The 12,029-nt window shown below is 36.2% G+C and overlaps 1 protein-coding gene across 2 annotated transcripts in view; it reads left to right on the forward strand.

Moving 5' to 3' along the window:
- The window catches only part of LOC149083643 (sushi, von Willebrand factor type A, EGF and pentraxin domain-containing protein 1-like), a 67,929-nt gene that overhangs the window by 31,573 nt on the left and 24,327 nt on the right, over nucleotides 1–12,029 (forward strand). For both annotated transcript variants that reach the window (XM_089234129.1, XM_089234130.1), the window contains exons 9-12: nucleotides 2,389–2,571; nucleotides 2,684–2,860; nucleotides 4,574–4,756; nucleotides 9,242–9,351. In XM_089234129.1, coding sequence (XP_089090255.1) covers nucleotides 2,389–2,571; nucleotides 2,684–2,860; nucleotides 4,574–4,756; nucleotides 9,242–9,351 — 653 coding nt within the window. The remainder of the gene's footprint in view (nucleotides 1–2,388; nucleotides 2,572–2,683; nucleotides 2,861–4,573; nucleotides 4,757–9,241; nucleotides 9,352–12,029) is intronic.

Raw genomic sequence — 12,029 nt, forward strand, 5'->3', positions numbered from 1 at the left:
AGACGGCTTCCTTGTTGACTAACATTTCTGTACTCAGTTCACAATGTCCCAATCAGGCCATAGTAGCCACTATGATTCCATACACATGTAGAGCTGCTTTTGCAGTGAACTTCCTATAGTGAAGGTGAATAAGTATAAGATAGAAGAAACACACTTCAGTTCTTAGTTAGTTTCTTTCACTAATCCAGATTCTCAGTTTTTGCCTTGAAGACTTTTGCAAGAGATCTATGGAATGTATTGTAGATTGAAAAAAGTTCATACTGATAATTCATGTGAAACATTAGGCAGTTACATTCTAACTCCTCACAATGGCTGAATAAAAAACAAATGTGTGATTTTAGCTTATGGGGGGAAAAATTAAAAAGAGTTCAGTTTAACTTTGTACTGCTGGTATGTAAACTTTACATAGTTTGTGTGGGGAAGACATGTTTACAATGTAAACATGTCTTCTCCTCGTCGTACTCTATCCTTACTTATTATACATTAATAAAGTTTTAAATATGTTTTACCTTATGACTACAAGCAGTGGCTTATAACCATTTGAGTTCATTTTGGTCTTCCATTGCAAGGTTCAACTATTCGGTTCTCAAAATGAAGTTGGTGTATGTTAAAATATTAATATTAAAGCTTTGGAATTTCAATATAAAATTAAATACATTGAAGTGTGCGAGCCTGGAACACTTATGGCATTTTTGAAATGGAGGCAAAATTTGAATTTTTGCTCATAACCATTTCCAAAACAATGAGTTTCCTCACGATTCTAGACTCACCTTAATCCTAGTCATATTTAAGGTCCCGTCCCTTTCTCATCTCCCTCCTGCATGCACAAAATGTGTGAATGTCCCATACTGAAGGAGGGGGAGATTTCACACATGCAATTAAATGTACTATGAAGGAGGGGGGGATTTCACACATGCAATTAAATGTACTAATACTAGTTTGTCGGGTTTTCCCCCTAATAGTGTGAAAAAGTGCAACTCATAAAATATTTGGAAAGTTAATATTTTGATCAAGTAAATTTTTCAGTTTTGGTCAGGGAAATTATAGCAGATTTTGCTGTGAAATTGGGATAACACGTCTTCCTTCCCATGTTTACTGTGAAAATGACTTGCCTTGTTCAAAAGCGTTTTTAAGGGGAGGCTTAGTGGACTATATCCTAGGGCGGCAAATTTGAGGAATGAGTGGGAAAAAAATTAGTAGAATGAGGTAAGGGCAGCAAACTTTTATAGGGGACAGGTGACAAAATCCAAAAATCTGCCTCTGCCTAGGGAGTGAGGGACTAAATCAGTGAGTGATCAAGAAAGTGTGCAAGCATGTGAGTAACCAGATCAGGGAGTGACTAAAAGAGTGACTTTAGAGTGTGTGTGTGTAAGCATAGGAGTAACCAAAAGAGTGTGTAAGCATAGAAGTGACCAAAAGAGTGTGTAAGCATGGAAGTGACCAAAAAGTGTGTATTCATTGGAGTGATAAAAATAGTGACTTGGAGAGTGAAGTTAATAAACGACCAAAAGAGTGACCTAGAGCATGTGCAAGCATGTGAGCAACAAAAACAGTGTGCATGTGAATAAGGGAAAGATGGGACTAAGAATACGACCACATCAATGAACGACCAAAAGAGTGACCAAAGAACAATCAAAAAATGACACCAAGAAAGTGTTCAAGCATGGGTGTGACCAAAAGAGTGACTTGGAGGCAGAGGCATATTTACAGGGGGTGGGGCTAAACAAGCTATAGCCTAGGGAGGCAAATTTGAAGAATGAGTGGTCAAAAAAATTAACCGAATAGGAGAAAGGCAGAAAAATTTGTGCTGCCCGCAGGTGGCAAAACCGTAAATACAGCCTCTGACCCTGTTATTTCTTTCGACATTGTGTTAATATTATCATCTCATCCGAACCTAACCGGAAAATTGATTGATAATGATAAAAACCCCACTACCACATATACTAAATTAGTCTGTGTTTTTGCCGCATAGTTTGCAAATAATTTTTTTTCCTCATTTTTTTGATATCAGGTTCCATTTCTTCTTTCGAATGGAAAGGTGTTTTTTTCTATCATGGGAAACGAAAAGAATGGGCCTTTTTTGTTTCGCATGTCAGTGCATAAAGAATTTATATGACTTATGATTATAACCCCTAGAAGCTGTATCGTAAAAAAAAATTAAATTTTGTAAATTGTTGAGAAATAATTGTTTCAAGCTAAATAGTTTCCAATTTAATGAGTGGCAGTATTTGGAAAATTTTTGGAAAGTTACATAATACAAACATAATTAGAAATTACCTCAAAGAGTAACGATAAAAGAATTAGCTCTTGTACAGGGCTAAGAGTGAACACTCTGTATATATCAAACTGCTATAAGTTTTCTCTTCAATATTTTTTCATTTATTCCAGCTCGCTGTAACATTGATTCTTTAGAATTGACTGGACTCGATAAGAATACCAAAAATTTTTACTCTGACAAAGAAGTTCTTGTGCCTTCGTGCATTCTTGGCTTTAACCTCAAAGAAAATAGGAAAAATGTTATCATATGTTCTGATGGCAAATGGAATTTTGGAGATTCACCTTGTGAACCGGGTAAAAAAATTTATACTAAAACTTTACTTCCATTCTCACGTGTATCCAAATTTTTGTTACACTTTATTGTTAATCTTTATATTTGCATTTTTCTTCTCCCTTGCTGTAATAGCAAAATGTGAGGAAAAACCACCAGAAATAGAAAATGGAGAGATTTTCCAATACACAGGAAGTCATTCGTCGGGGGTGACTTACAGATGCAATCAAGAATATGAGATGGTTCCCGTTTCTAACACTGTTAAATGTTTGTTTGGCTCATGGGCTGGGATCGCACCAAGTTGCAGAGATAGTATGTCATTATTTTTATCAATTTATTAATTTACAGCAATAACTCAGCTAACGAATGCCTCAGCTTACGTATTTTTTCAGCCAATAAACTTTGCTTTTTTTTTTGCATTTTTCTGCCTCGGCTAATAAACATTTTAGTTTCGGTATGAATATATGTATGTGTGCACGTATGCGCTAACATGAACAGCCATGTCATGAGTGCCAATCAAAGTTAATCCAATGAATAACTCACGGGAGCCCGCCCCGGCTCTCCCGTTCCTGTCACTCGAGCCAGATTGATTTATTTCCGCCATGGAATCACTTTTGAGATACAGCTCTTATATACACAAAATACTTTTTCTCTTAATCATTCATTTTTCACAAAATGGCTCAAACATTTTAAGCCATTTTGTGTGAAATGAATAATTAAACTAAGAGAAAGAGTTTTTTTTAAACGGGGGAACCTTAGACACGAATGGTTTTCAGTGCATATGGTTTATATTTCAGTATACTTTAATACCAAACTGAACAGTCTGGACATTCTAGGAACTTATCTTTTCCATCTTCATGTGTGTGTGAGAAGTGATCTGACTATATCACATAGCCAAGGCTGGACAAATCAAAAAATAATCTACGCACCAAAAAAAATTTTTACCTAAAGGAAAAGGTTCAAATTAATGCTTTATTTGACTTTTTCAGGGCATATTGACCCTCTTCTGTGTTGGAAGATATGCTGCTATAAATTCCAAATATTTTGTGCTGCTTTCAGCCTGCAATTTAGTAACTCCACAAAGAAACTTTTAGGCACCAATACCAATTTTCAGTTGTCATCGGGACCTGGTGCTTGTCCAGCCTTGCGCATCGCAACACCACTTTGCACCTTTTTTTTTTCACTAAGTCTCATGGACCCAACTACATAGCATATCTCAAGGGTGCTCAACCTTTATCAGAGGCCACTTCATTGGTTTGAAAACATGTCGCAAGCCCCTTGACTGATTTGTAACTGTGTCGTTGGCCACTTGTGACTAATTTGTAAATGTGTTGTTGGCCACTTGAGTAATCTGTAATCATGTCGTGGATGATTTGAGTGATCTTTGGGAATATGCCACCGGCCACTTAATGCATGTGTAAGTGTGTTGTTGACCACTTGAGTGGTCTGGAACTGTGCCACGGGTAACTTAAGTGATGTGGAACTGCTCCGCAGGCTGCTAAAGTGTTCTGGGAACCAGTGTTATCCGAAAAAAAAAATTTTGAAGAGTAATTTCACTCCTCAAATTTTAAGGGATAATTTTTTTTTAAAAAAGAGGGGTGTTTTTGTAATAAAAAACAGAAGAAATAAATTTTAAAACAGTTGGCTAAAATTTGAAGGAGTATTTTCACTTTTCATTGAAATTTGGAGGAGTATAATTGAATTTTGATGCATGAATCATGCATCGAGATGCCCATAAGCATGTTTACTGTCTGGAACTATATCTGTAAATATAAAATAAAAAGATGTACTGTTTTTCATCTTCCTTTAAATCCCCCTTTCTCTTAATTGGGAAGTTGTTTATCTCAACCTTCAGTCAGTATTTGTCTTTTTTAGTGACGCTTCGATATCCCTAAGATGGGAAGTGGGATGTGTCCAGTCCTTCAACATTCAATGTGATTTTTTCTGTGTTTTATGAAAGTTACTTTCAGTGAGTCAAAGTCATGTTTATTTCATTGATGGAAAATTTATCATTTATGTTCACAGCTCGTTGTTATACCAGAGACCTTAGACATAATGATGGCATGATCATCAAAACACTGGAACCTGTGTTATCCAGAATGTTTGCTGATATTTCTTGTGATGATGGATATTATCTGAAATATGAAAAACCGCGATGTATGGACGGTCGTTGGACTTACCAAAATGAGTTTTCTCCTTGTCAAATACGTAAGTATGTCTCTTTGGATTTTTTTTTCATGAAAAACATTCTCAGGGGTTGTCACATGAAGAAAGGTGGAATTATTTGAGAGATTGGTTCACACTCATTTGATGCAACAAAAAACCCCACTGAAATAAAGCATTTTTTTCTTTATTCTGGATCATACATACTGTACTTCCTTCATTGTTTTTGTCGGTTTTTAGTTTTGTGTTTGTGAATGAATAGCAGCTATTCTTTTTTCTTGGGATATGTCCACACTCATAGACAAAATCGTGCTACACATGTCTATAAACAATGTTTCACTATTGTCTGTAGACAGTCACACAACAAATTAGGTGTTCGGCAACTTCTCATAAATAAATATCTCGGGTCTTTGCTTTAGGCTGAGTTTAGGTGTAAATGTGTGATAAAGTCGATAGACCATCTTGTGAATTTTTTTTGCGAATGCCTAACAGATGTGTGTGGGGAGAGAGACAGTTGCATGATTTTGTCTAAGTGTGGATCTAGCTTTAAGATACAATTGTCATATGTGTATTGTAAAATGCACAAAATTATCGCCCCAGTTCATTTTACAGGCATTGATTTTTTTAAAATAGCATTCTAAACTTTTAATCATACTAAAAATGTTTTTCAAGTGCATTTACTTTAATTTAATGAAGTCATAGTGGCTTGATGAATTTTGGAATAGAAGTCTTTCAAATAGGTCGTCTATTATGTGAATGCTCCTTTATATTCACCCAATAACCCCCTCTTCCATAGTTGCCAAATCTTTTCCTGTAAATTAGGGGAATCTCTCTTGGTGTTGTTTTCTTTAGCATGTAATCTTTGGCGTGTCACTTGTAGTGGGAGAATGCATTTCATCCATATGCTCTTTGATTTTTTTCCAGCCAGCTCTTTGCCTTTGCTTTCTTTGGCATAAATTGGATTTGGGTCTAGAGGTTTTTCCAGCACTGATCAGGTTCATATAACAAGGGCTATCTCATGAGACTTTGGAGTCTACCAGCTGACATCACACATGACGTCATTGCCCTGCAAAACCGAGTACGCCTGCTTTGCTGCCTTGTTAATTACAGCAACTTGCACATGCTGTACTGCCCATTTTACTGATTTCTCTCTAAAATTATCTTTTTGATTATTTTCATTAGTATATGCTTATTTATTGGATTGCTTCGTTCAGCCATTTCCAACATTTAAAATAAGTTTTGCATTTGCTTATGAGGACCCATATTCCACCAAGAATATTTTTCTTGAATCCATTTCAGTTGAATCACGCACGTCAACTTTTATTGGGTTTATTCAAAGCCACCTCAAGATGGATAATTTCAATTATCTTCTAAACTTTTCAATAATTTTTAATTACTTTTTGTTTCCATTTGAATTAGGTGCACCTTTTTCAAAAGCCTTGGACTCTGTTATTATCAATACAACTGCAACATAAAAACATGGGAAGTGTACTTACGGTTCTCTCGACCAAGCCTCTTACTGTAAGGGGTCATTCAAGTATTACGTCATACGTCAGCAACGAGGGGGAGAGTGGTTTCGGATTTGCTGACTTTTGATGACGGGGGGGGGGGGGGTTGAAGGTTGCTTACGTCATCAACTACCCCTTTTTGAAGATATGAAATATTCTAAACTGCTGATGAAATTTTTGCTGACAGGGGGTCAAAAATGGCTGAAAATCTGCTTACGTAATACTTGAATGGCCCCTAACATTACCATTAGGCCTCGGCGGAAATGGTCCTTATTCTAGTCATTTTTTAATGTTTATTTTTGTCTTACCTTTTTAATTGTCACCAAGGTCGATCCGCGGGATCGTGTGTTGCTGATCAGCCACCATGTTTGTTTTTTGTCATTGCCAGATTCCGTGATATATTATTTTGTGCAATATTATTCTCTTCCCATAGTAATATGTAAATTAGATGCTGAGTTCAGTGCCACGGGTTTGTCTTAGTGATTGGTTCCTGTCATGATGCATGATGGGAGCACTCTAATATAAATACCAAATACATAGTGAGATGCATCACTGATTCTAGCTCCTACAAAACTTTTGTCTTATCATAAAAATATTTCGTCCTGGTGAGGCGAAAGCCAATTGATCTCTCAATCATAATGATGCGCTGAAAGTGGAACGGCGTGCTTGACACCGTTTGGGGCTCCCTAGCCGCTCCATGGGTTTGATCGGTGGCTCGCCCGGGTAACACCTCATGTGGTTCACACCTTATTAGTTCTGTCGTCTTCATTCCGGTAGCTTGTCCGGCTACCTCTAGACCTGCCTTGGTATCAGGCTGATCTAGTCCTCAATGCTATGGTTGACCAGTAGCTTGACCAGATACCTCATTGTGTGATTTCAATGCTATCCTGGTTTGGGCATCTCCCCGACCACTCACATGTAAAGGACTAATCGACTGACTGAAACAATCTCTAACTGTCTTCAAACTGACTGTGGCCCTGTTGACATAGATCTAGTGGTACGGATGATGTGATCGAAAGGGTGTATTTCCAGTCGTCTTGACAAGTGGTGAGAGAATCCTAATTATCATTTCATTAAAATAATGTGTTAAGAGGAAAAAAATTAACTTACTGTGATAACCGAGTGTGCAAATATGTTATACTAAGTTACAAATTTTGATATTTAACTGAATAAATGTTTATTTTATGGAGAACAATCTGGTTGTTTCATTGTTGTCCTCTGTTCAATGATCAACGCTGGATTTAATATAGCAATTGAACCGGGAAATGCAAAAAGTGCATTGCATTACATTTGGACACCCATATTTTTCAAGTCTCTGGATCTTTAAGGAAAGAGTGATAACATAAGAGAAACTTGAGTTCCAACTTTCTTTGTCTTTCGAGAATATTCTTGCACATTCAAATCACACAAGAACATCGATTTATACAAGAATCACAAAATATATATATATATCACACGTGCATACTAGTGACACTAAAGCAACACCATTAATGAGAGATCACTCGCTTAGAAAACTTTAAAATAAACAACTAAAATTTAAAATAGTCCTTTTCAATACCGTACTTTTTTAAGCTGATGTCTGTTAGGAAAAAGTAGCAGGATTATGATGTCACACATCAGCTTCGACACCATGCAAACTGAGCCAAAGGGGCATCATCAAACATCAAAGGTATAAAACATCACTTACTATATAGCCTTGGCACCAATGATCATCTCCTCATTAATAACTCTTTTCCCTGCTGGGGTTTTTTTTTTCATTTCCTTTGTGTTGCCAATTTTCCAACTTGAAATCACACATATTCCTCAATTTATTTATTTTTTAACACAGAAGACCAAGCTCTATCATTCCTATAGAATTTGAACACATCATTTTTCATTGTTTTTTGACCAAAATATCTATACAGGGTGGATACAAATTAGTTGGATAATTTTGTAACTGAATAATTTATGAAATATTAATTGGAAGGTACCAGTTCAATGACAGATGAGTAATGTATCCTAGGTTTGTGGATAGATGGTGGTTATTGCTGTGGTAAGGCGACTTTTCATGAGTGGCAAAGTGAATGAACATAATGTCAGGACTCAGTGATCATAAAAATAGTACTCGTACTGCTCCAACTGGGGACTTTCAACTATTAACATAGTTCAGGTCACATTTGACATATTTATGGGGCGCTGTGAGCCACTAACTTTACAATGCACATGCTACCAAAGAACTTAGCTACCACTAGTTGCTACTACTAATCCACACATGTTCCTCATCCATAGTCCTCTGATGAATTTCTAATGAATTAGTACATGTGTTATGAACCTAACGTGAGAAGTTTGTTTCTGTGTAATGTTTTTTATAGGGCTGGCATCTATTTTTCGAACTGTGAGTGAAGTGTAATGATACCACAAGTTGCTGCCAGGCCATGCGTTGAAGGCTCCTGGTCAGGGCCATCTTAAGAGCATCATGGGCCTCCTGGACAAGTAGTTTTTCTGAGGCCCTACCTGGTAAATTCTAAAAAATTTCAACCAGATCTCATTTTTGTGAGGCCCCCCTCTTCTCTTGAGGCCCCCGGGCCATGTGTTAAGACGGCACTGCTCCTGGTTTAGGCAGCATGAGGATTTGCTTAACCCTGAATCCTGACATAATGTCTATTCACTTTGCCACGCAAATGAAAAATTGCCTCGTCACTGAAAACCACCATCTATCCGTAAGTGCTTATATCTAAACTTTGGATGCGAGAGATGATCCAGATGACTACTAGGAATGTTCTCTTGGTTGATAGCAGGAGTTGAGGGTCTGGGAGTGCAATGCCATAGTTTTTTTTTTCTCAATTTTTTTTTGTGTCTTTAATGACAATGATCGTAAATCTTCTTTTTTTAAATAACTATCAGCCATTGAACTGGTACACCTTACAATTAATTTCTCGCATATTATTCAGTTGAGAAATTGTTCAACTAATTTGTGTCCAACCTGTATTGTAAAGCAACTAAATATTGCAACATGTTGAATTCTGTGGGATTTTTTTCATAGGCCGATGTGTAGTTCCAGTTGTTGATCAGGGAATTGTCTCAAGACTAATAGAAGTAAAAAAGTTGAAGGTTTTAGAATTCTCTTATCAATACAGAATGGAATATTCTCCAGTGAGTATCAAATAATACAGCTTTAAGGCTTAGATATAGCTTATTGTGTGGTATTTAACTTATTTTATTTGTTCTTGCATCTGATTGTAGTTGTTTTCTTCAGGAAACAAATATTTACGTATTATTATTTGCATTGAACATTGAAGGACCGAACACACCAGGCTTCACATCTCAGATGTATATCATGTAGTAAACCCTGCCACCCCCCCCCCTCTTTTGCAGACACTGATGGGGACAAAGAATTTGTCTATAAAAGAAAATGTAGAAGAGTTGATCAACTTTACCCAAGAATATTGAGAAGACACCAACGAATAAGGCAAATACACAAAAAATAATAAAAGTCCTAATGCATTTCAACACCAATGGGTGCCGTCTTCAGAGGAAAAATTTAACCACTAGTCTCGCTGACCGAGTTTCCCACTTGGGTTGAATACCAAATCTTAACGCTCGGTTGCTCAGCGGAAGAAGTATGTCTGTTCACTTCAAACGTCGTGGTCAGAATGGACCACAACTTCCGCTGAGCAACCGAGCGTTAAGATTTGGTATTCAACCCAAGTGGGAAACTCTGTCAGCGAGACTAGTGGTTAAATTTTTCCTCTGAAGACGGCACCCATTGGTGTTGAAATCCATTAGGACTTTTATTATTTTTTGTGTATTTGCCTTATTCGTTGGTGTCTTCTCAATAAAAGAAAATGGTTCCCTATAAACTAATAAACACAGTTTTAATAGCATTTGTTAAAAATTGTGTGTGAAACTGGTACATATTTTTGTACAAATGTGCAATTTAATTTACAATGGAATGCATTAAAAAATTCAGAATTTTCTGTTGAATAAGCCACTGGAATGTGTAACCCGCCTACAGAAAAATAGCTGGTTTTTCTTTTTCAAAAGTATTTGTTTTGATTGGAGATTTCTCTGGATTCTATTATCCTATCAAGTATAAAATTATATCACGCAAAGACCACATCTCCAAAGAATGAATACTGAGCTGAATTTGAAATGAAGTTAATCTTGTTTATGATATCAACAACCATGGGTGGATATAGAGGAAAGGGGGCATGAAAGGATTGCCCCCCCCCCCAGCATCAAAGGTGGAGCAGACTGGTCTAATGTATATATAAATTGGCATCATCATGTTTCCCCCCAGCAATCAGTCTATGTCATTGTAAAGGTTTTCTTTGTTTGACTGTCTGCTCATCCGCAAGTTTAATCCCCAGGTGGGCAACTTATAATGGAATCACTTTAGTTGCTGAGTTATAAAAAATTAAAAAAAGATGAAATTTAATAATTTATCAAGTTTTTTCATAGCATTTATCATGGATAAGTTTCTACAAAAGAAAGCAGAAGAGAGATGTCAATCATGATGAGAGAAGTGGTGATAACGTCCTGTTCCAAAAAAAATCAAAGAAATTTTATTGATTTTATGAGGAATATTAATGGCAAACAGACCCAAACTTAAGCAAAAGGTTAATTTAACCTCTTTATGATCACACATGTAATATTACGTCCAAACTCCAGTGTAATAAATTCAAACAAGTTCTCCGTGTTTTCTTTCCTCTCTCTTCACCATCGCGAAGCTTCATAGTTAACTCTATCTTTATGGAAGTTGCTTTTTCTTTCTGTACTCCTGTTAAATATTTTTTCCCCCCACACATATAATGTGTAATGTATCTTTTTTTATACACGTAAGGTGAAAGAGAACACATAGGGTGAATGTGAAAAAAGAGGACTCTAAAGAAAACTCTTATCCATTATACTTTTTCCTTTTATATATTTTATTATTTTCTCCCTTTCTTTTTTCTAACGTGTGGTTAGGTTACCAGGTTTATCGCTGATTTGTCGAACATAATCCAAGTCTTTTGCCAAAAGATTGTATGTGAAGCGGTTAAATGTTTGTCAGAAGTGGTTAAATTCCTGATTTGGTCAAGTTGAATAAACAAAAGAATTCATTTGAACTTTTAAAATAGTCATGAGAAAAACCATTGGGGGAGGTCTCCCCTCTCTTTGGCAAACATTGCCACTATGAAGAGGCTTGGTCCCAAGGTTTGCATGTATGTGGAAATGTTATTTTCATTCACGAATCGATAAAATAGTAATATTTAAAAAAGCTTAATTGCAAGACAAGTGAGAAAAAGGCATCATATGTACCTACAGTGGCTGATACTTTTTTTAATAGTACAAGGTATTCACCCGAAGAAACTAGAAATTGTTTACTGCTGGAAAAGAATTAATGTAGATTTTTGGATATTTCAGTTTGGCCATAGCTACTTTTTAAAATGATGTAGCACACAAACAACATATTCAAACATTATTTTCAGTCAGATAATCTATGGTAGAAGACCCGTTGAATATAAAAAACCCTAAAATAAAACGCTAAAAATTTCACCATATTGTCAAAAAAATTTGTCGTTTTCACCAAAAAGTCGAAAAATATTTCTGATGTAGGCAAAAGAATTAAATCACTCAAATAAGTGATTTATCTATATTAAGCTTTCTATATAAACTGTGTGAAAATCTCAAAAGGGTTGAAGAGTATATAGTTTTGTGAAAAGTGACACGGGAATGCAAATGTTGATATCAAAGCCTGTCTTGAGCTTGTAGAAAACTTGCAGAGATGTTGGTGAGAAACGTGAAGGCATCTGACCATACAAATGGAAAAACACTGTTCTCGATGTTAT

This window comes from Pholcus phalangioides, unplaced genomic scaffold, assembly GCF_987345545.1.
Source record: "Pholcus phalangioides strain wild (caught in Gottingen) unplaced genomic scaffold, Ppha-v1.0 ptg000008l_1, whole genome shotgun sequence".
Classification (NCBI taxonomy): Eukaryota; Metazoa; Arthropoda; class Arachnida; order Araneae; family Pholcidae; genus Pholcus; species Pholcus phalangioides.